The 23,327-nt window shown below is 42.5% G+C and overlaps 1 protein-coding gene across 1 annotated transcript; it reads right to left on the reverse strand.

The window, feature by feature from the left end:
- Positions 1–509: 509 nt before the first annotated feature.
- Positions 510–17,583, reverse strand: LOC115177616 (multidrug resistance-associated protein 7). Its single transcript, XM_029738534.1, has 21 exons — positions 17,481–17,583; positions 15,472–16,467; positions 14,993–15,220; positions 14,539–14,695; positions 14,216–14,367; positions 14,030–14,109; positions 13,744–13,915; positions 13,403–13,501; positions 13,047–13,236; positions 12,857–12,934; positions 12,472–12,657; positions 12,242–12,374; positions 11,332–11,524; positions 10,336–10,679; positions 9,943–10,112; positions 9,056–9,216; positions 8,476–8,729; positions 8,076–8,221; positions 1,962–2,059; positions 1,657–1,769; positions 510–1,501 (listed from the first exon to the last, which is right to left on the reverse strand). The coding sequence occupies exons 2-21, from the start codon at positions 16,465–16,467 to the stop codon at positions 1,366–1,368; spliced, it is 4,086 nt and encodes a 1,361-aa protein (XP_029594394.1). The 5' UTR covers positions 17,481–17,583; the 3' UTR covers positions 510–1,365.
- Between the last annotated feature and the right edge of the window lie 5,744 nt (positions 17,584–23,327).

The raw sequence follows: 23,327 nt of genomic DNA on the forward strand, positions 1-23,327 counted from the left end.
CCCAGCCACAAACCGTCACACACATTCTCCAGTCCAGGTAGGCAGGGTGATCACTGAAACCTGGCCTCCCAAGACTGGAACTTTGAGATGGAGAGTGCTCTGTTTTTCTCTGACACACCAAGACAATAATTGTCTGTTAATATAACAAAAATGCAGAGGTGTGCCAAAGAGTTGTCTTGTTTCAAGGGAGGGGCAGCTAGGCATTCATTCATGACTCATGGTCATTTTAAGGCACAACAATGAAGGTGTGGCCTGATCTAGGGATTAAGACTTCAAAAGAACTGATTTATGAGACATAACATTCTTACTGTGTAACCATACCTTTAAGGTGGGGCTACTCCTTCCAATTACCATTACTGACAATTATGTAATCGTAATGACATTCTGATGGACCCAAACTCAACAAAACAATAACAAGAGATGTATAAAACATAAATATAATGACTAATTATGAAGATTATCCTAATGATCTTCAGGCAAACCCAATAAATAAAAAAAGTGACAAGAAATGTGTAAAACCAGTGCAGTCATTTTTATTACACCTTCATATTACTGTACATGAGAGTACTGACCACAACTGAAAACGCTGCATGTAAAGGCATTTAAATTGTCTTTATTTATCACAAAGTCTATTCGTCTGTAGCACGTCCGTACAGAAAACAGTGTGTAAACATGCATTTTATCTTTGTGAAGAATGTCCATTATTGTGCACTCTGTCTAGCTATAAAGATCATACTGCCAACAGACCAGGTGAAAAAGGAATCTCAGACATTCATAAATGATTGACGATGCTGCAAAGTGAATGACTGACTTGCTCTATGAAGACAACTTTTCAGTCAAAATCCATTATAGCACTATAAAATACTCCCTTCAATACAAAAGCAATTAAAGTACTTATTCCATATTTCTTCATTACCTCTGTGCTATTGACACATTAGTTCCTTCGTACCACATTAACGTGTTTCATGAATAAAAAGAAGAGAAATTCCACATGACAACCAGGTTCGAAAATTAACCCGACTTCCTAAAATGTAGTAAAAGAATAATCTCGCTCGGGTTGGACTATTCAGACCTTGCTCTCTGAGGTCAAATGTCAGTCGGTGGGCCTCAAGGCAGAAGTCGCCGCCCTTAACTACAGATCTAGGATCAAATTACCCTACATCAAAACCTAACCTTAACGATTATGGGGATGAAAAAAAATCTGACCCTGGACCAGTAATTATTAGTGCCAACTTCTACCACCTCCATTGGACGGGTGGTTGGTTGGTCCACAGAGTCTGACCACCACGGGCCTCCTGTGGGGAAACAGAGAGAGATCCCCATTGACATTACCCATTGTCATTAGTCCTCTGATAGCTTCTCTTCTCACTCTCCCCTCCCACCAACCAGCTTGCAGAAAATGGAGTCGTCTCTTTGGCACAGATCAGCAGGGGTGTCAAACTCCACCACCTTCCCAGAATGCATCACCAGCACCCTGTCTGAGTCCATGATGGTGCTGATTCTGGTGACAGAGATAATCAAGGTGTCACTTTATTAAACTAGGACATCAAATTATGTTATAAATGTACCATGAAAAAAGTTATGTATAATTCAGTATAAATGTCTACTAAAGCACTTAAGATCATTATGTAAAGTTGGGTTCACTGAATAATTTACCTATGGGCAATGGTGAGGACGGTCTTGTCTTGAAACTTCTCTCTGATTGTCTGTTGTAGCAGTTTGTCAGTCTTTTGGTCAACGCTGGCTGTAGCTTCGTCAATGCACAGAATCTATAGAGAAGAAACAATGGTTGAGAAATAAAGCCATGCTAATAATTGATATGGATGGTTGAATTCAAAGCCATGTTAGTACTTGATACGGATGGTTGAGAATTCAAAGTCATGTTAGTAATTGGTATGGATGGATGAATTCAAAGCCATGTTAGTAATCGATATGGATGAATGGTGTGGGCTGGTTCTTACATTAGCTTCAGTCAGCAGAGCCCTGGCCAGACACAGCAGCTGTCTCTGTCCAAGAGAGAGAGACTTGCCCTGCTCTCCCACCTCAGCACCAAGACCACCTAAGATACACAAATACACTCACAGAGGTTAGTGAGGCCACCTGACCAAACTCTTACAGACACAAACATGAACTAATTACTACCTTCACTCTCTTCCTTTCTCACTCTCCTTTACTTCCTTGTTCTTTCACTCTCACTTGGTTTGATACTTGGGGTGAAAGTAGAATTAATTTCTTACCGGTACGGGACATGCCACGTTTTTATTTTTAAATGGGTCTAATCTAGGGCTGTGGCGGTCATGACATTTTGTGATTTTAAAGCAAATAACTGCCGGTCTCACAGCAATTGACCTTTAATTAACAAAACAAATTTGGCATCTCCTGGCTTCCACACCGATGCAGACCTTTGGAACCTCTACATGTTCTAATAAATCTATGTAATATAACCTACACCATCACAATAAATCCATTATTTATTTTAGACGGGTCTAAAGAAACATGATATTAAGAAAATGTAATCTGTCAGCAGAACAGAATAGCATACTCTGAGTTGTCGTTATGTTAGGTCCTGATCTGGCTATGCCATATGGCTGTGGACTACACTAGTTCATTTAGCAGACAAGATTTGCGTAGAATTCCGTGGCATTATTTAATAGTATGAAGAATTCAATTGACCATAGCTGAATAAAATAGAAAGGAAGTTTTTTCCAAACGATTTCTAAGGGAGTGTGCACATGTGGCTATTCTGTGTTGAGGGGTTAACAAAGAAACAGGAAACTTTAGTTGTGATACAAACGTTGGGCTATATGTTTTGATTTTTAATACATTGTAAGGCTGCAAGATGCGACTAATGATGATTTGAAAAAAATTGCATGAAAGGCATAAGCTCTGCATTGTTTCTTGCACAGGCTGCACAAACTTCATCAGTCTCTCATTCACAATTTGACAAGCACTTGATAATGCCTAAAATTTCCCGGTGGCATCCCCCTAGTGTGGCCGTAATGCCACCTTAAAAAAACAATGCCTTTTTACAGTCAGTGGCGGTTGTGCGAATATACAGTGCATTCGGAAAGTATTCAGACCCCTTCACTTTTTCCACATTGTTACATTAGTATTATTCTAAAATGGCTTAAATGAATTTTGATCCTCAAATCTAATGACAAAGCGAAAACAGGTTTTTAGAAAATTTATTAAAAAATAATGAGGCTGATGTAACAGATCTGAACATTTAGCTTAAAATGTTGATCAACTATTGGGCTATTTCTTCACATTATAAGCACAGCAATATGTACACGGCAGTAGGCTATAAGCACAAATGTTCCAAAATGCAATCAATTAGCGGGAAAATGCCATTCTCAAAAGTGACCATAAATGCGATTATGCATGTAATTCTTTATTATAAAAGGTGCATTTTTATGGTGAAAATGATCTTCCCCAAATTTGAAACTCACGCACTGTCTATGTATGTACGTTAGGCTCTACACTGGTTGTAAAAACAGATTAATGTGCTTAAATTTTAAGAAGTTATTTGGCCACTTTAGTTGTGATTCAAACCTTATCAAAACATATAGGCCTATGGGCTAGGCTACATGAGTTGTTTCTTGTCTTAATGTACACAAGTGGGATCATTCACAAGTGAAGGGCTAATAATGTCACCCATTAGACTATTCTTGATTTAATCTTGTCTTTACATATACTAAATAATGTGTGAATTAGTTTTCATTTAGAATGGACCATTATCATGGACCTGTCTCGGAACAGGGGCAGGGGAAAAAAATACATGTCATCTATGCACTTAAATAGCGAATGGAGATTTCCCGTGGTTAATTTTAATGCCAGCCAGGTACGCTATACTTCTGTTTTAAAGCGAAGCAATGTGTTTAATATTAGGAAAGCCTGACTATAGAAAGCTGATGGCCTCTATTAAAAAGAGGAGGATCCCATCAAAACACTGTTTTCACCGGCAATTGCATAGCCTATAGAAATGTTGCGCAACATGAGCTCATCGATTACGTTTGCATTGATGTCAGAGTGGTTTGAAGGACAATAGAGTGCTGAGTACCAGGCAGTTAGCAAGTTTGGTAGGCTACTAGTGACCATCAGCAGCATCAGAGTTTGGAGAAGCCTATTTACCATGACCAAACGGTTACGTGGAATTCGACTGCGGTCCTGGCTCGTGACTGCCGGTGTGGCGGTAATACGATCACCCTAACAGCCCTAGTCTAATCATAGAATGACATATAAACTCAGCAAAAAAAGAAACGTCCTCTCACTGGCAACTGCGTTTATTTTCAGCAAACTTAACATGTGTAAATATACTGCTCAAAAAAATAAAGGGAACACTTAAACAACACATCCTAGATCTGAATGAAAGAAATAATCTTATTAAATACTTTTTTCTTTACATAGTTGAATGTGCTGACAACAAAATCACACAAAAATAATCATTGGAAATCCAATTTGGAGGTCTGGATTTGGAGTCACACTCAAAATTAAAGTGGAAAACCACACTACAGGCTGATCCAACTTTGATGTAATGTCCTTAAGACAAGTCAAAATGAGGCTCAGTAGTGTGTGTGGCCTCCATGTGCCTGTATGACCTCCCTACAACGCCTGGGCATGCTCCTGATGAGGTGGCGGATGGTCTCCTGAGGGATCTCCTCCCAGACCTGGACTAAAGCATCCGCCAACTCCTGGACAGTCTGTGGTGCAACGTGGCGTTGGTGGATGGAGCGAGACATGATGTCCCAGATGTGCTCAATTGGATTCAGGTCTGGGGAACGGGCGGGCCAGTCCATAGCATCGATGCCTTCCTCTTGCAGGAACTGCTGACACACTCCAGCCACATGAGGTCTAGCATTGTCTTGCATTAGGAGGAACCTAGGGCCAACCGCACCAGCATATGGTCTCACAAGGGGTCTGAGGCTACCTCTGGCTACCTCTGGCGAGCACATGGAGGGCTGTGCGGCCCCCCAAAGAAATGTCACCCTACACCATGACTGACCCACCGCCAAACCGGTCATGCTGGAGGATGTTGCAGGCAGCAGAACGTTCTCCACGGCATCTCCAGACTCTGTCACCTCTGTCACGTGCTCAGTGTGAACCTGCTTTCATCTGTGAAGAGCACAGGGCGCCAGTGGCGAATTTGCCAATCTTGGTGTTCTCTGGCAAATGCCAAACGTCCTGCACGGTGTTGGGCTGTAAGCACAACCCCCACCTGTGGACGTCGGGCCCTCATACCACCCTAATGGAGTCTGTTTCTGACCGTTTGAGCAGACACATGCACATTTGTGGCCTGCTGGAGGTCATTTTGCAGGGCTCTGGCAGTGCTTCTCCTGCTCCTCCTTGCACAAAGGCGGAGGTAGCGGTCCTGCTGCTGGGTTGTTGCCCTCCTACGGCCTCCTCCACGTCTCCTGATGTACTGGCCTGTCTCCTGGTAGCGCCTCCATGCTCTGGACACTACGCTGACAGACACAGCAAACCTTCTTGCCACAGCTCGCATTGATGTGCCATCCTGGATGAGCTGCACTACCTGAGCCACTTGTGTGGGTTGTAGACTCCGTCTCATGCTACCACTAGAGTGAAAGCACCGCCAGCATTCAAAAGTGACCATAACATCAGCCAGGAAGCATAGGAACTGAGAAGTGGTCTGTGGTCCCCACCTGCAGAACCACTCCTTTATTGGGGGTGTCTTGCTAATTGCCTATAATTTCCACCTGTTGTCTATTCCATTTGCACAACAGCATGTGAAATTTATTGTCAATCAGTGTTGCTTCCTAAGTGGACAGTTTGATTTCACAGAAGTGTGATTGACTTGGAGTTACATTGTGTTGTTTAAGTGTTCCCTTTATTTTTTTGAGCAGTGTATTTGTATGAACATAAGATTCAACAACTGAGAAACTGAACAAGTTCCACAGACATGTGACTAATAGAAACGGAATAATGTGTCCCTGAACAAAGGGGGGGTTCAAAATCAAAAGTAACAGTCAATGCAGCTGGTGGCCACACCAGATACTAAGTACTGCAGTGCATCTCTTCCTCATGGACTGCACCAGATTTGCCCGTTCTTGCTGTGAGATGTTACCACACTCTTCCACCAAGGCACCTGCAAGTTCCCGGACATTTCTGGGGGGAATGGCCCTAGCCCTCACCCTCCGATCCAACAGCCCCCAGACTTGCTCAATGGGATTGAGATCTGGGCTCTTCGCTGGCCATGGCAGAACACTGACATTCCTGTTTTGCAGGAAATCAGCCATACTGCTCATTCTGTGCGTGGTGGCATTGTCATGCTGGAGGGTCATGTCAGGATGAGCCTGCAGGAAGGGTATCACATGAGGGAGGATGTCTTCCCTGTAACGCACAGCATTGAGATTGCCTGCAATTACAACAAGCTCAGTCCGATGATGCTGTGACACACCGCTCCAGACCATGACGGACCCTCCACCTCGATCCCGCTCCAGAGTACAGGCCTCGGTCTAACGCTCATTCCTTCAATGATAAACGCGAATCCGACCATCACCCCTGGTGAGACAAAACCGTGACTTGTCAGTGAAGAGCACTTTTTGCCAGTCCTGTCTGGTCCACCGATGGTGGGTTTGTGCCAATAGGCGACATTGTTGCCGGTGATGTCTGGTGAGGACCTGCCTACAACAGGCCTACAAGCCATCAGTCCAGCCTCTCAGCCTATTGCGGACAGTGTGAGCACTGATGAAGGGATTGTCAGTTCCTGGTGTAACTCGGGCAGTTGTTGTTGCCATCCATAACCTGTCCCGTACCTGTCCCACAGGTGTGATGTTCGGATGTACCGATCCTGTGCAGGTGTTGTTACACGTGGTCTGCCACTGTCTGTCCTGTCTCCCTGTAGAGCTGTCTTAGGCGTCTCACAGTACGGACATTGCACTTTATTGCCCTGGCCACATCTGCAGTCCTCATGCCTCCTTGCAGCATGCCTAAGACATGTTCACGCAGATGAGCAGGGATCCTGGGCATCTTTCTTTTGGTGTTTTTCAGAGTCAGTAGAAAGGCCTCTTTAGTATCCTAAGTTTTCATAACTGTGACCTTAATTGCCTATCGTCTAAGCTGTTAGTGTCTTAACGACCGTTCCACAGGTGCATGTTCATTAATTGTTTATGTTTTTTTATGGTTCGTTGAACAAGCATGGGAAACAGTGTTTAAACCTTTTACAATGAAGATCTATGGAGTTATTTGGATTTTTACAAATTATCTTTGAAAGACAGGGTCCTGAAAAATGGACGTTTCTTTTTTTGCTGAGTTTAGATGCGTAGATTACATATAGAATCCCTATTAATGTCATATGATCTCCGTGTCATAACTTTTATCATGTATTAACTTTAAATGTGGCATAAAAACAACCAGTCATGAGGTTTTCATTTGATTGTGAAACAATCACTTCAAAAGGCACTCCTGTTGGCTACCCACGCACATTTGTCCACTCATAAAATAGTTCCAGCATCCACAGTGCACTCGCAATTTGCTGAATGGAAAGACAAATCTGTTACAAAAAAATAAAAGTGTAATGACATTCGGCGATTGTCATTAGGCCCACTACACTTGTATCCCGAAATGATGCATCCAATGCTGTACGTGCGCATCTCGGTCACTGATCTCCGCATTTGCAACATTTTTGTGTTTTCTTCGAACCACAGCGCAATTTGGAGGGTATACGGACCGATTTCAAGTCAACTCGCTCCTTTTCATGCAGCCGACATGCGGTAATGTTAAATAATGGTGTAAAACGCATATAGTTTTCTTGGCATTTCCTTTCAATTATTGCGATGGGTCACGTTTTACTGGTAAAATGTACCCCCATTATTTATTGTATTGGTACCGGAATGTACCGGCTAACTTTCACCCCTGTTTGATACCCCTCTTCTCTCCATTGGTCTCTCATTCTGTTTGTCTGTTTAATTCAACTACTCTTCCTATTTCTCATCTGCTATATCACCCTCTCATTTGCATGATTTTTCATCATCTCCCTTCTATCACCATCACAATCTCCCTCTACTCTCCTCAACCCTCTCTTTCTCTCCCACCCTCCCTCCCTCCCACTCTCTCACCGATGCGGTTGATGACAGGGCTGAGGTGACAGTGTTCCAGGGCCTCCAGTAGCCGGGAGTCAGGGTGATGTCCACATGGGTCCAGGTTCTCCCTCACTGTCCCGCTGAACAGGAATGGGTCCTGGGGGATGATGGCCAGTTTGGACCTGAAGGGGGAGCCACAAATACAGTGTAAAAAAAATGGATCCGTCAACTACTCTAGATTCATCAATTTGTTTGTAGTTCAAAATAAGCAGACATGCTCGATGAATGTCGTCACCTATAAAGAGTTTTATTACAGATGCACAGATCACCATCCAAGTACACAATAATGTTGAGTCTAGCAGTTGGAAAAGTAAAAAAAAAAAACATTAAAATCCATGATCATCATATCACCACCATCATCTCTTAATCCTCTCACCTGAGCTGGGCCAGTCCCACCTGGCTGGTGTCCACTCCATCCAGTAAGATCTGACCCTGGTTCAGCTCCACCATGCGGAAGAGGGCCAGGAACAGGGTCGACTTGCCTGAGCCTGTCCGGCCTACCACCCCCACCTTCTCCCCAGGCCGGACCACCAGGCTCACCCCGTCCAGGGCGTTGGGCAGCCCCTCTCTATAGGACAGCACGGCCCCACGGAACTCCACCCAACCCTGCTCCGGCCACGAGGTGGGCACCTATGGTAAAGACGGAAGAAGATGGGAACTCAGTCATTTAACAAACTTACTTGTTTTCTATTCCCCTGAATGGCCACTTCAGTAAGAAGTAACTGACCAGGCTAAAATACCCAAAGAACTTGAACAAATAGATTTACTAATTTTAGAAATAACACCTATCCAACACTTTATAAAGACAACCACTGAAAACCTGCCACATAACCTTCTAAAGGGTCTACAGAGTGGCGTACACTTCTGACATTGAAAAAAAGGAATTATGAAACCTCCTCAATGAGGTGCAACTGAGTGGCATGCTATAAGACACACGTCCTCACAGGACTCCTCACCTGTGGGTTGCTGTGTTGTGGCTCAGTGGGCAGGGTGGTGGAGTACTCCTCGGTGCGCTCCACACTCACCAGCTGCATCTCTGTCTGGGTAAAGTTGAAGATGAGGCCTGACAGCAGGCCTGTGCTGGACAGAGCATAGGACAGGGACAGACCCACCAGACCTGGCAGGGAGAACACCCATAGGACAAACAGTCATTATTAAGGCCTAGGCACAGCAAACAAGACATACACTGAGTATACTCTATACAAAACAATATTGCCCTCAGAACCGCCTCAATTCGTCAGGGCACTCTACAAGGTGTCGAAAGCATTCCACAGGGATGCTGGTCCATGTTGACTCCAATGATTTCCACAGTTGTGTCAAGTTGGCTGGATGTCCTTTGGGTGGTGGACCATTCTTGATACACACGGGAAACTGTTGCGCGTAGAAAAACCCAGCAGCGTTGTAGTTCTTGACACAAACGGTGCACCTGGCACCTACTACAGTACCCTGTTCAAAAGGCACTTAAATATTTTGTCTTGACCATTTACTCTCTGAATGGCACACATACACAATCCATGTCTCAATTTTCTCAAGGTTTAAAAATCCTTCTTTAACCTGTCTCCTCCCCTTCATCTATACTGATTGAAGTTGATTTAACAAGTGACATCAATAGGGATCATAGCTTTCACCTGGATTCACCCGGTCAGTCTACGTCATGGAAAGAGAAGGTGTTCTTAATGTTTTGTACACTCAGAGTACATGTACTGATACTATTTCTAGATTCTCCTCTACAGCAGCCTCAACAACTAGTAGACATCAACAGTGTAATCTGAGTCAAGGCCTGTGTTGTGCTAAACCTGTGCTGACTATGGGACACATGCTAACATGCTAGCTGGCTGCTCACCTGGGTCAATGGATTTGAACTGGTGCTGGAAGACGGCGATCACGCTGATGCCCGTCACCACGACAACGCCGATCATCTGCAGGCGGATGTCCAGCCACTGCATGGCGGCGTTGCTAAGGAACAGACAGCGCTGGTTCTGCTCCAGACGCCGCTCGTTCTCCTCCTCGAATCTAGAGCCACAACAGACAGAGAACATGAACCTCCTTTCCAAAAAAAACGTGTTTTGGCTTGGACCTTGGACTGGTCCTAGAGAGGTACAGTAGAGCTGGCTTTTGTGCAAGCTCAGATCTAACCGCTAACACCCCTGATTCAACTAGCCAAATCAAGGTTGGTAACCACAGATCTAGGTGGGTCCAAAATATAAATTCCTCATTCTAACTTTACCGTCCTCACCTGGAGGCACTGGAACTTGCTCGGATGGTACCTAGGCCACTCAGCGTCTCAGAGAAATGTGAATACACTGGCGAGAGGGTGAGGCTGCACAGACGCTTCAGGTCTCTGGATGTGTGTCGGTAGAAGTGCTGTGTGCGGTGGTAGAGCAGGCCCAGGGGCAGCAGGGCCACTAGGAACCAGGGCAGGCCATAGCTCATCACTACCAGCATGCCCAGCAGGCCGAAGATGTTAGTCAGCAGGATGTTGAGGAAGAAAGGGAGAGTGTCATCCACGCTGTACAGGTCGGAGGAGAAGCGGTTAAGGATGCGGCCCAGCGGTGTAGTGTCGAAGAAGGTAACTGTAGCCTGGATTGATACAGAGAGGCGGGTCAGGGTTAGTTAGGTGTGTTTGTACTCTATTATGACAATGTAAACAGTAAACACTACAAACACGTGGATTAAGGTAGTCTAGCAGTCTGAACCACTGCTTTCGGATCACATATATGGCTGCAGCATGGGTTCGAATCCGGACCAATGCCTTTTCAGCCTAAAACTCTTCCTACTGTCTCACCTCTATCCAATAAAGCATTTTTGTTCATGTACAAAAAAATATACCTTTAAAATAAATACTACAAAATGTATAAAACATTTTTTTTTTTTTACAAACAGTACCCAACACTAGGAATGTGTGGACAAAACAAGTACACTGTAAATTATCTACAGAACATCAACTCTCACACAGTAGAGGCTGGAATGGATAATGGTTGGAATGGAGTCAATGGATTGTTATCAACCACATTGAAACCACGTCTTTGATATGTTTTATACCACTCCATTGATACCATTCCAGCCATTACTATGATCCATCCTCCCCTCAGCAGCCTCCACTGCTCTCACAGCATGAGTTGAACCGTGAAAAATCATAAATGTAAAATACTGCCTTTGCATGATCGAAACCATGACCATGGTCATGACTAAACCAGTTTCCCGAGGGGTCAACTGAACAGAAGACGCTCACCTTGAGGACTGTGTCAAGCAGTCTGTTGTGGACGACCGATGCTGCACGGATGCCTCCAAAGGCAAAGAGGAATGCTCGGAAGGCGGTGAAGACCGTGTTAGCACCCGCAATGGAACCGTAAACTGTCAGATAGAACTTCACCTCCGAGCTCATGTTGGCGAAAGCTGTCGTTTCCATAATATTGACCGGGTACCTGGGGATAAGGGGAGAAAACACACATTTTAATAAATCTTGTCATGCGTGTGTGCTGCATCATGGATGTCTCTGCGATTTGACACCTAATCCTTTTACTGCACAATCTAAAAGATTTAGATTTAGAGGCTCTGTAATATCAATGTAGAGTACCTAAGTGTGACTTAAAGCAGTGTGGAGTCATAAGTGGTGATGGGTTCTGACTCCTAAACTTGAAATATTAAGTGCCATAGTCTGGTTTCTACACCAGAAGTTAATGGTTATCTGTAGGAGGAATGTATATGGTGGAGGCAATTCAGCTTGGAACTGAGTAAAGGAAAGGCAATCACATTGTTGCAGTCACTGATAAGGGTGGAGATATGTGGTTTAGTGAGGAATGTGGGGCAGAGGTCAGGTCAGGTCAAATTAAGGGAGAAGGAACTGTTTATTGCCCGCATCACTTAACTTCCTGCCTAGCAATAGAGATATCATGTTTAGAGAGGAGGATACTTCACCCAAATTGGGGTATATATACTCGTGCTGTTTTTGTCTGTTCAGCTGTCCGACCCTCTGGGTGAATAAACTTGGTTTGAGCTTTTATAGTTGTCCATCAGTTCTTGCCATGTTATTTAGAACCTAACAGTGGATTATATAAGAGGAATGACACTGCACATTCTGAGTAATTGAATCCTATCCAGTGTATCAGTCTCAATGTTGTAACAACCTCTATCTAACTTACATTAGTCCTCCAGGAGAGAATAGCAGCAGGTGTGGTGAGCTGTAGGCAGGCATGAGAACACTCTGGGCGGAACCATTGTTCCTCAGGTTAGAGATCCAGTGAGACAGCCACCAGTCAGACACATTTTTAGAGGCTGAGGGACAGAGACAGCTAAATGTAAAATACATAAACAAGCCAGCAAAGGCAACAGAAGTGTGATGTCATATTAAGGCACCAGGTGGTCGCTGTACCTTGCATGAGGAGAAGGGACAGCAAGATGGAGACAGCCAAGGCCCCTCCTACCGCTCTCCAGTAGGTGTGGTAAACCTTCCAGGCCAGCCCGCCCACTGCCTTCTGCTCCCCCCTTGACAGTGAAGACTCCTCCTCTGCAAACAGCTCATTGGACAGACCCTGCTCCTCCTCTCGCTCAATAGCATCTGATTCAAGTCAGAACGCAAATAAAAAATAAAAACACCTGCCAATTTTTCAATTCAGTAGTCCATCACTCAATTCAACAACAAGGTGTAGAAAGTAATCAAATGTACTTTCATTCCTCTGCATCGGTGATATTAGCACTGTGTTGCAAGAAATATATTCCAAAACACAATGCTAAGAGACATTAATGACTACTGGTACCTTTCTCCTTTGCATTACTGTCATTCTTCCGTTTCTTGGGCACTGCTTCTACCAAAGGAAGGACCTCTTCAGGTGTACCTATTTAAAAATGAATGAGAAGGACAGAGTTTATTCAGACATATGCGTTTACACAGAAAAGTAATTCATTATTCCATTATCAATTGAAGAACGTAAGGCCAGAGTTCACTACCCGTTTTAATAATTGTTCCATTGTCCATGAGAATCACCACATCAGCTTTGTCCACAAACTCTATGCGGTGGGTGCAAAGGATTCTGGTCTTGCTCCTGAGGATCCCCATGATGCATCTCTCCATGAGGTGATGGGCCACGTCAGAGTCTACTGCTGCCAGTGGATCATCCAGGAGGAAAATGTCTTTCTCCTTGTTTGTTTAAAAGAGAGATTGACATTCAATACAAAAAGCAAATTATTGAATGTTTTCTGCTATCCAAACTCCTAACCTGGTAAAAGCTTGCTTGTTAAATAAAGTTGGAGATTCACTGAAACACAGTCTCTGTCTTTTCTAGATGGCTGTTGTGGACTCTTACCATGTAAACAGCTCTGGCCAAGGCCAGGCGAGCTTTCTGTCCTCCACTCAGAGTAACTCCGTTCTCTCCCACCTCGGTCCTGTCCCCATTAGGCAGGATCTGGACAAACAAGACAATTTAGTGAAATATTTTCAAATGCACAGAGTTTGGAATTTGTGTTTATAACATTCATTGGATACATCACAAATATATTAGGGGTTGGTCAAGTAAAGTTTGGACTGGGCCAAAATAAAATGGAACAAGGGATAAAGCTAGCATTGAGGTTGTCTATGAGGATAAGAGAGATTGAAGCAGAGAGAGAGAAACAAATAAAGAGAGTGAAAGAGAGAGGTGAGTCTCACATTGAGGTCGTCTGTGAGCGCACAGGCCTCCACCACGGCCTGGTAGAAAGAACTGTTGTAGTCCTTGCCAAACAGGATGTTGTCCCGAACTGTTGCATGCTGGATCCACGGCTCCTGAGCGGCTAGACCAAACCCATCCTCCCTGCCCTGGACGTATACATCACCTCCACGCCTACAGAGGGAAGTAATAACTCAATGATAGATCAAAAAAAAAGTCTTTGAAATAAACCAACAAAAAAATTTACTTGAGCTTTGTAAGCTTAGTAAATGAGGCGATGAGCATTACCTGTTGAGTTCTCCAGTGATGGCTGCCAGTAAGGAGCTCTTCCCACAGCCCACCTTGCCCACCACAACAACTAGGGATCCCTGCCGGACAAGAAAAAAAAATACTACATCTTTGCTGTGATAAGATGGTAGACCCCATGATTTCCAAGCTGTATAGGTTACATAGTTTGTGATGCAGGGTACACACCTTAGTGATGGATAGGTTGAGGCTATGGAGCATCAGACTTCCTTTGGGGGATTCAGTATCAGAGCCTGTGGGGTGGTCTGGCCCCCCAGGCCCCTGCCATGAGAATATGCCCTGACTCATCACAATGGTGTCCTGGGGGTCCTCAGGGGCCACTGTAAGTTGGAGCCACAAAGTCAATGAAAAACATTTATACACATATTTGCATATCTCACTTTCATAGACAAAGTTATTGCACATGTATTAATTAATAATGTATGTACAAGCAAAATGTACTTTATTTATGCTGAGCACGCGCGCGCACACACACACACACACACACCTACCATGACTGAAGTATGCATCGAGGTCCTGGTTGGGAAGCTTGAGGAAGAGTTGGATGCGGTCCAGGGACACCTTGGCCTCCAGGGTGCCGTTGACGACCCAGGGGAAGCTGTTGAGGGGGACGATCAGCATGCCCACTAGAGCCAGAGCCGTGAACACCTGCAATGGAGGAGGGAGTGTCCCTATTCGAATTAGTCTCATGCACCCACATCATCATTGTGTTCCTGGGTATCAGTTAGTAGGTCTTTCAATAGTTAGTATGTCTGTTCCAATGTCCATTCTAGCATAGCTACCACTTGGAATGTTCTATCCGAAAACATTACTTCATACAAGGTGGTATTGCTAGTGAGGACATTGGAACAGATTGATTGCAAAATATTTTGCTCACTTTCAAATGGTAACTACTATCGGATGAAGCAATCTAGTTTCACAAAATGAAATATGGACCATGCCTACCTTGGCTGCAGTGAGCTCATTGCCGAGCAGCACGTACGTGACGAAGGTGATGATAGATATGACTATGGGTAAAGATCCCCAGGTGTACACGCACACAGCATCCAGGTACTTAATAGCCTTGAGGTGGGATAGCTCTTGCCTCCGACAATCTGCTATCTTCTGGGCAAAGTAGGCCTCCCAGTTGTAGAACTTGATGACTCGTATTCCAAAGAGGACCTCTGTCATTAGCTGGAAGGCAAGGACAGGGCAGACAGAAGACATTGTTGAGTTCACATATTTAGGTGAAACATCTGCAAGCAGTTTCGCAGCTTGACATCGAAGACTTTTAATATAAAAGCTATAGAGGTTGTATGTTGTAATTACTACTTAATAGTACTGCTCTAAAACAATAAAAATAATAGCGCCCATATTGATGTTTGCTATGGTTGGAGTGTTGAGATAAAAGTAAAAGATAGTCAAAGCCATAGAGAATTTCTCACCCTGACACGACTATCCTTATGTGTGAGCATGTGCTTGTTATTCTCCATGATCTTCGAGGCCAGCACCTTAATGAGCGGCACCAGCAGCAGAGCCACACCCAGTCCTCCTAGGAAGGCCACACCCACCTGCAGGTAGAGCAGGTAGAGGGCAATGGAGAATTGGAAGGGCAGACTCCACACCTCGTGGAAACTGTTGAAGAAGTTGATCACGTGGTCCGTGTCCGTGCTCATGAAATTGACCACCTCGCCCAGGGTGAACCGCGCTGCCAGGCTGCCGCCGCTGACCCGCAGTGCTTTGCCGTAGATGGCGGAGATGAGGGCGGCACGCGCCGAGAGTGAGACCTTCGAGACTTCGAAGGCAAAGATGTTCCGGATGAGGGCAGAGAAGAAGGTGCTGAAGAAGAGGCCCGTGGCACACCAGGCCCCCTGGCTGATGGGGGCCCCCTCCTCTTTCATGTATTGCACCAGGCTGCTGAGGAGCAGGGGTCCCGCAAAGCTCAGCATGTTGCCCGCTAGCTTCAGCACACCAAGCAGGTAGTAGCGTAGCCCGAAGGCTTTGTGCAACACTTTTAACAGTCCTACCTCCTCCACTGCTATACCAGATAGTTCCTCCTGGAGGGGTGAAGTCCATGTTCCGTTCTGTAGGCTCCTGTTTGCAGGCCTGTGTGCAGTGTTCCCTCTCTGTGTTGCTGCCCCCTGTTGGCAGTCCTCCCAGCAGCGGAGGAAGTGGCGGCGCACTGCGCTGGTGCGGAGCCTCCGGGGAAGGAGATAGACGTTGCATGGCTTCTCCAGCTCCCCACGCCGGCCGCGCCTCAGTAGAGGGTTCAACCACAGGTACATCAGGTGGGAGATGAAGCTACTGCCATCCTCTGCCACCACCTCTCCCGTGTCCTGGTAGGAACTCTCTGGGATGAGGAGAGAGCTGTCTGCATCATTGACGGACATGGAGGTGTAACTCCTTTCACCGACGGGGGAGAGAACCGGAGGAGGCTGCATCTGTGTAATGCAAAAGGATAAAATGGTCAATGAACTGTCTGAAATATGGCCTGTCTAGATATAATAACTGATAAGGTGCCAATCTTCAGAATGGGATCCAGTACAGACATGAACTTACTGTTCTGGAGGTAGAAATCAAACACATCTTTATTTTACCTAGGTACACGTAGGTACAATATGTGGGCCTGTATCACATGTGCTGTAGGATTAATAGTGGCCAGAATGTTCTAGCTTATGCCTTGTGATTTTGTGAAGGGCCTGACTGTGTGACCTAACGTTACCTCTGAGCACTCAGGTAGCAGGCACTGAAGACGGCCACTACAGAGTGAGCCAGGGCTCCCAGAACCAGCTGGTTAAAACAGGGACTGATGGCTCCATCCCGCCACACTGGGAACGGGTCAAGGGTGTCCGTGTGGCACAGGCCAGAGAATAACTCACTGAGGCCAAAATCAGCCACCACACCTCTCCCCATTCTCCAAGCATCTAGGGGAAGGTTTATAAACATTGCAGATATCTACACTACTTCTGTAATTCGTTTTTTAACCTGTCTGATCAAATCTGTCAGCAACACTTGCAGTTGACTACAACCAGGCCTACCTGTGTTTAGCTTGTCAAACTGGTTGGGCTTTTAAGGGTGAGTTCACATAGGCTACAATACAGTTCTGTACTAGCTAGTTAAAGAACATATGTAGCTAAATGTTTTGTTTTGGCTGGTCATAAGAAATGTGTTTGTGTCTCTGTAAGCCGTCTACTGTCAACTAATTTTAAGGCCTCTATGATTCCGTTACACATGGTCTAGCTAGCTAGCTGTCACTGTCGACTAGTCAGCCACACTTGCTTAGGGGGGCATTTGTAAACATTGGGATGAGTGGCTAGCAAATCTCTCACCAGCGGCGTGTGTTATTGTTCGTCAAGTTAATTAAACATTGCCTTTTGCATGATATAAAGCGTATGTATAGCAAGACTCTCTCTGCAACTTGGGATAACACAATTGTCAAGACAAATTTAAATACCTGTTTACAGCTTTGGATTCATGGGGGAATGTAGCATTTGGTGGTGGTAGCATCAGCAGTGTTTCAACTTCCGGTCACGCGCCACATATATGTTTTCTCCAAAGCACAAGGCGCATTGAATTCAATGCACTAAATATTGTATCTCTAAATGGCAGGGGTTTACGAAACATAGCTAAAAGAAAAACACGTTTTATTTATTTTGTAAACACTCTAATGCAGATGTCATTCTACTCCAGAAGACTCACTCCTGCGATTCAGATTCTAGTTTTTGGAAATCACAATGGGGAAATACTGTTTATTACAGTCACGGGTCTTACCACTCAGCTGGTACTATGATATTGCTTCATAAGTTTAGAGATGATATTTCAGAGTCTTGTATGTCCAAAGATGGGAGATGGGTTATATTGATCTCCAAACTAGATAAGAGTTTTTTTATTATATGCAATGTGTACAACTCTTACCGCAAATAAGACTGATGAGCTTACTGAGCTGCAAAACAAGTACACAAATGCATGGCTTATAATAGCTGGAGACTTTAATGAAACACCTGATAACTCTTCAGATATATTTCCACCTAGAATAGCTCAAAGATCTCAGAATAGTGACATCATAACCTAATTTTGCAGTAAACAGACAGTGATTGATGCATGACGCTTCTTTAATACACACTTCAACGAATACACCTGTGTAATAGGTAAACGATGGTCAAATCCACAATTGATCTGTTTCTTAATTCTCCCCCACTTTTACAGTATGTACAAGAAGTAAGTCCTACAACCTGCTCCTTTGACTGATCATAAAATGATATTATTTAAGTTAGAATGTTCAGAAAAATCCAGTGGCGTTCGAAGATACTGGAAATGTAATAATTCACTCCTAAATGATCCAGTCTTTAACAAGAGCTTAAAGAACTTGATCATTAGAACCAAAGCATGGAAGTAGCTGGGAAATATTTAAATTCAAAGTAAGATCTATCGTCATTACACACAGTGAGGAATTAAAATAGCAAAAAATGTTTGAAAGAAGATGAGCATATGAATAAATGGAATGTTATTTTAGAAAAGCAAACCCCTTCAGAAGAGGAAGAAACAAATCTGAATACATCTCGAATAGAACTAGATCAAATGTACATTGATTTAGATAAAACGGCCTTTATTAGATCAAGAGCAAAATGGGTTGAGGAGGGTGAGAAAAACACAAGCATTTTTTTTGCTCTTGAAAAAAGTAACTTTAAGAGAAAATCTCTTTCTGCCTTAAATATTGACAATACCTTGTGTATGGTTCTATATTTATTTTTTTAGTCAACCTTGTGTTCTTTTTCTTTGTGTTCTTGAAGGTACCCCTGTCTTTCATTTGTGTTCATTGATTTCACCTGTGTTAGTTACTCACCTGGTCTCATCAGCTCCTAATTTAGTTCAGTTCATTCTGTTTGTGCCTTTGTGAGATATTGTTCGTTTTGACTTTACTAAGCCTTTACCTAGCTCGTTTGTGAGAACCAGTTATAGCCTTCAGTCCTAGTTTTGATTCACCTGCCTGTTTGCCTACCTGTGTATGACCATTGCCTGCCTGTGACCGCGATTCCTGCCTTCTGCGAAGGCGAAATAAACACCTGCCGCGCCCTGCGGTTTCGGGACTAGTTTTGTCTCCGATTAATCGTAAAACATCTAAATATTTCATTCACCGTAGTGTACACCAGGGTTGCCCTATTTCAGCTTTCTTATTCATTTTATTTGTAGAATTACTATCTATTAGCATTTTAAACAACCCTGAAGTAAAAGGTATTTCAATATTTGGAAAATAAATACAAGTATCTCAAGACGATACCGCTGTTTCTAAAAGACAAAGGTCAAATTGCTTTTGCACTCAATATTATCAAATAATTTCCTTCTGCTTCTGGTCTGGAATTTAAATAAATGCGAAATATTGTCCCTGCATAACTCAAATTAGCAATCTAATGAGAATATTCCAGTGAAAGATGCACATGGCGAAAAACTATATTGTCTGTCAACATCTCAATTTCTTTCAGAGATTAAAGAAAACCAAATCCATCTTTAATAACTGGCTCCAACATGACCTCTCTGTTATTGGAAGGGTTTTATTGTCCAAATCAGAGGGTCTGTCACGTGTTGTCTACCCTGCTCTATCCCTATTTGTAGCTGATCAAACCAGCAAGGATATCAAGAAAACTTTATATGTAAAAATAAACAACACAACCTTAAGAAGTCTGTAATATCAAACCAAAGAGCTGATGGTGGGTTTGAAGTACTAGATTTCATTGATATCAACAATACCTTCAAAGTAAACTGGATAAAAATAGGTATGCTTAGCTCTGAATCTATATGGTACTTAATTCCCTGTCATATTTTTATGAAATTGGTTGGTCTTTAATTTTTATGGAAGTGCAACTATTCTCCAGCAAAATTACCCATTAAACTGTCCAAATTTCATAAACAAGCCCTTTTAGCCTGTCCACAACTTCTCCCCACACAAGACACTTCTGTGGAACAACAAAGATATTGTTGTTAAAAACAAGTATTTGTTCTTTCCTAAGTGGTTTGAAAGAAATATTATATATGTGCTTGATTTATTTGATAGAGAAGGAAATATACTCTCTTACAGAATGTTCATATATCTTCCTAATACATTATAAAGAATGTAATGCTATATGCAAAGCAATACCTTCAGGACTTACTCAATTAATTCAATCTAATTTGTGTTTTGGAGAACATGTCAAGATAGATACACAACTAATGTTCAAGGTTGCCCCCTGCTGGAAAAGAAATGTAATAATACATTCATAAAATAATTTTTTAACTCCAAGAACAAGATCTCTCCTAGAGGGAAATTCTTCTTGAATGCATATATTACTGAAATTGAATGGAAGAAAGCTTGGTTGCTCCCTCACAAATGTTGTATATCAAAAAAGTAAAAGCAATCCACTTTAAAATCTTGCACAAAATATACCCTTGCAATAACTTGTCTAAATTCATGGACTTAGAGAACATATGTATTTTCTGTGATAAAGAAGGGAAAACTATTATACACGTTTTATATGTGTGACTCTGTGAAATTATTTTGGAGCGAGTTAAGTACTTACATTTTTTATTTCATCAATAAGACCCATGTATTTACAATTAATTATGTAATATGTTATTATTCAAATTCAAATTTATTCATTCTCTCTGGTAAATTGTATATACACAAAAACAAATATTTAAAATCTGTCCCCAAATGCAATATATTTTTACTTGAAATCCAATATTTAATACATCTCTAGAATTAGTCAAAAACAAAACACTGTATTCTTACAGCTCTATCGTAGGTTTGTACAACTGTAACCCCTGACCTTCTCACAACTGTATCATAGGTTTGTACAACTGTAACCCCTGACCTTCTTATTTTATTTAAGCTACTTTAACTTTTGAAAGTCAATTGTTGTGATTTTATTTTTTTACTTTTAATGTTATTTTATTTTTCTTCCGAGAAAATATACGTGTAGTGATGTCCTATCGTTTTTTGTTGTTGTTATTGTATTGTAATTAGAAATGTTATAATAATAATTTAAAAAAATACCAAAAGTATATATTTCTTTACAAAAAAAATACAATCGCAATTGTATGCAGTTGGTGGTCTTCTTCTTTTTCATCTTCTTCTAATTCTTCGGTGGGGTTTATCGGCGGTTGGCATCCAACGTTATGGTGCACTACCGCTGCTTACTGTACTGGAGTGTGGGCCAGATACAGGGAGAAACTAAATCCTACCTGCCAGCTCCGTTGCTCTTGAAAAAAAGAATTAAATATTTGAGACTATATCTAATGACGTTCTACTCAATATACTCTTTAAACTAATTTCCTGTATCCCCTTCTCCCTCATACTAGATCTCAGCCTCTTTCCCTCTGATACTACCCACACTGTGGCAATACATGCTCCACTGTCTCTGTTTCCTGGCAATAATCACACTTTCCTGTTGGATGCTTTCCTATCACATTAAAGGATTTGTTCAACCTGCTGTGTCCCAGCTTCTCTTCGGTCGGTGAAGTCGATATTGTTGTAATAAATTAAATCCTCGTTTATATTGTTGTAAATTCATTAACTAATTAATATGAATCATCTACTGTGTACTCGCTTCCTGAGATTGCAAAAATTGCTACATTTTTTAAAGATTAGAATGAATTTACAATAAATTTCTAGATTAGAAATCAAAATTAAAAACATATTTTCAGCAAATAAATTAACAAATGTAATCAAATACAACATATTAAAACGTTTAGATTTTTCAGGCTACACCAAATCAAATAAAATTTTATTTGTCACATGCGCCGAGTACAACAGGTGTAGACCTTACAGTGAAATGCTTATTTACAAGCCCTTAACCAACAACGTAGTTTTAAGAAAAAAAATTAAATACAAATTTAAATAAATAAAAGTAACAAATAATTAAAGATCAGCAGCAAAATAACAATAGCGAGGCTATATACAGGGGCTACCGGTAGAGAGTCAATGTGCGGGGGCACCGGTTAGTCGAGGTAATTGAGGTAATATGTACATATAGGTAGAGTTATTAAAGTGACTATGCATAGATAATAACAGAGAGTAGCAGCAGCGTAAAAGAGAGGGGAGGGGGCAATGAAAATAGTCTGGGTAGCCATTTGATTACAGTGGTTCGTCCTGTAAAAGTTGCGTCATACTGCAGCACACCTTGCGGGCTGCCGCAGAATTCTATGGCAAGTTATTTAACTGTCAGCCATTGTTGCCATTAATGCTAGTTTGTGCTAGTTTGACCACCAGAGGGCATCTTTGAGAAGCATTTGACAGTCTTCAAAATTGTCTGTACTAGAGAATTTAAAACCTTTTTTGTAAGAACATAATATATGGGATTGATTTTAAGAAATTTAGCTTAATTCATTTGATTAATATTATGGTGTTTATATTCCAAGAAAAACAAAACCCTCAGGGTTTCCGTTAGGAAAATATGGCGCTGTACAACGTGACCGGTCGGAAGTAGGCTACAGTACTAAGACCATAACATTTCCTCACCCTAATTGTAGTCTAACCAATTCCCAAACGGAGATTCAGTGATCATAAAAATGTAATTGATTTATCAAGACCAGTCCCCATGCTTGTCTCAGAGCAGCGCGAAATGGTGCTGAAATAGTTGACCATACGCAGGTAGGCTATTGCTTCAAATTCTATTACTTCTAACTTCAATATGCTTTAAATGCCACAATGTCACAAATAATTGAACACATACAATTCTTAAAACTAATGCTTTACTATTTAATAATTTCTGCCCTCCGAATTCATATTCATTATATAAACACTGAACCCCCCAAGCAACGGGACTGGAATTGGTCAAACTTGCAGTTTAATACACGTATAAAATTATCCTCTTTCCCTAAAAGCGTAATGGTCATTACTTTTTTTTTTACATGAAAGGTGGAGGTTAACTTGGTCCCGCAGACAATCGATCTGAACTAGACTTAAGTTTCCTTTAACCCTAAAGAACATTATGTAGCAAACACACTTTTTTCTGAAATCAACTGTCCAGACATCAAGCCATGAAGGGGATACAGCACTGAGACCCTATAGCTTGGAATCACTCAATCTTTTCAAGAAATTATTTTATTTCCTCATTAGCCATGTACATTTGGCATAGGGTTTCCCAAGCTCGGCCCAAGTTTTTGTTTTTGCCCTAGCACTACACAGCTGATTCAAATAATCAAAGCTTGATGATGACTTGGGTATTTGAAATCCTCTGTGTAGTCCTAGGGCAAAAACCAAAACATGCACTCAGGGCCGGGCCCCAGGACCGAGTTTGGGAAACCCTGATTTTGCAGACGCTCTTAT

Source organism: Salmo trutta, chromosome 38, assembly GCF_901001165.1.
Source record: "Salmo trutta chromosome 38, fSalTru1.1, whole genome shotgun sequence".
NCBI lineage: Eukaryota > Metazoa > Chordata > Actinopteri > Salmoniformes > Salmonidae > Salmo > Salmo trutta.

Coding starts and splice junctions, on each gene's coding strand:
- LOC115177616 (XM_029738534.1), bottom strand. CDS start 16,467: ATGCAGCCTCCTCCGGTTCTCTCCCCCGTCGGTGAAAGGAGTTACACC. Junction 13,916..14,029: donor ATCACTGGAGAACTCAACAG/GTAATGCTCATC, acceptor TTCCCTCTGTAG/GCGTGGAGGTGATGTATACG. Junction 2,060..8,075: donor CCCTGTCATCAACCGCATCG/GTGAGAGAGTGG, acceptor TGTGTATCTTAG/GTGGTCTTGGTGCTGAGGTG.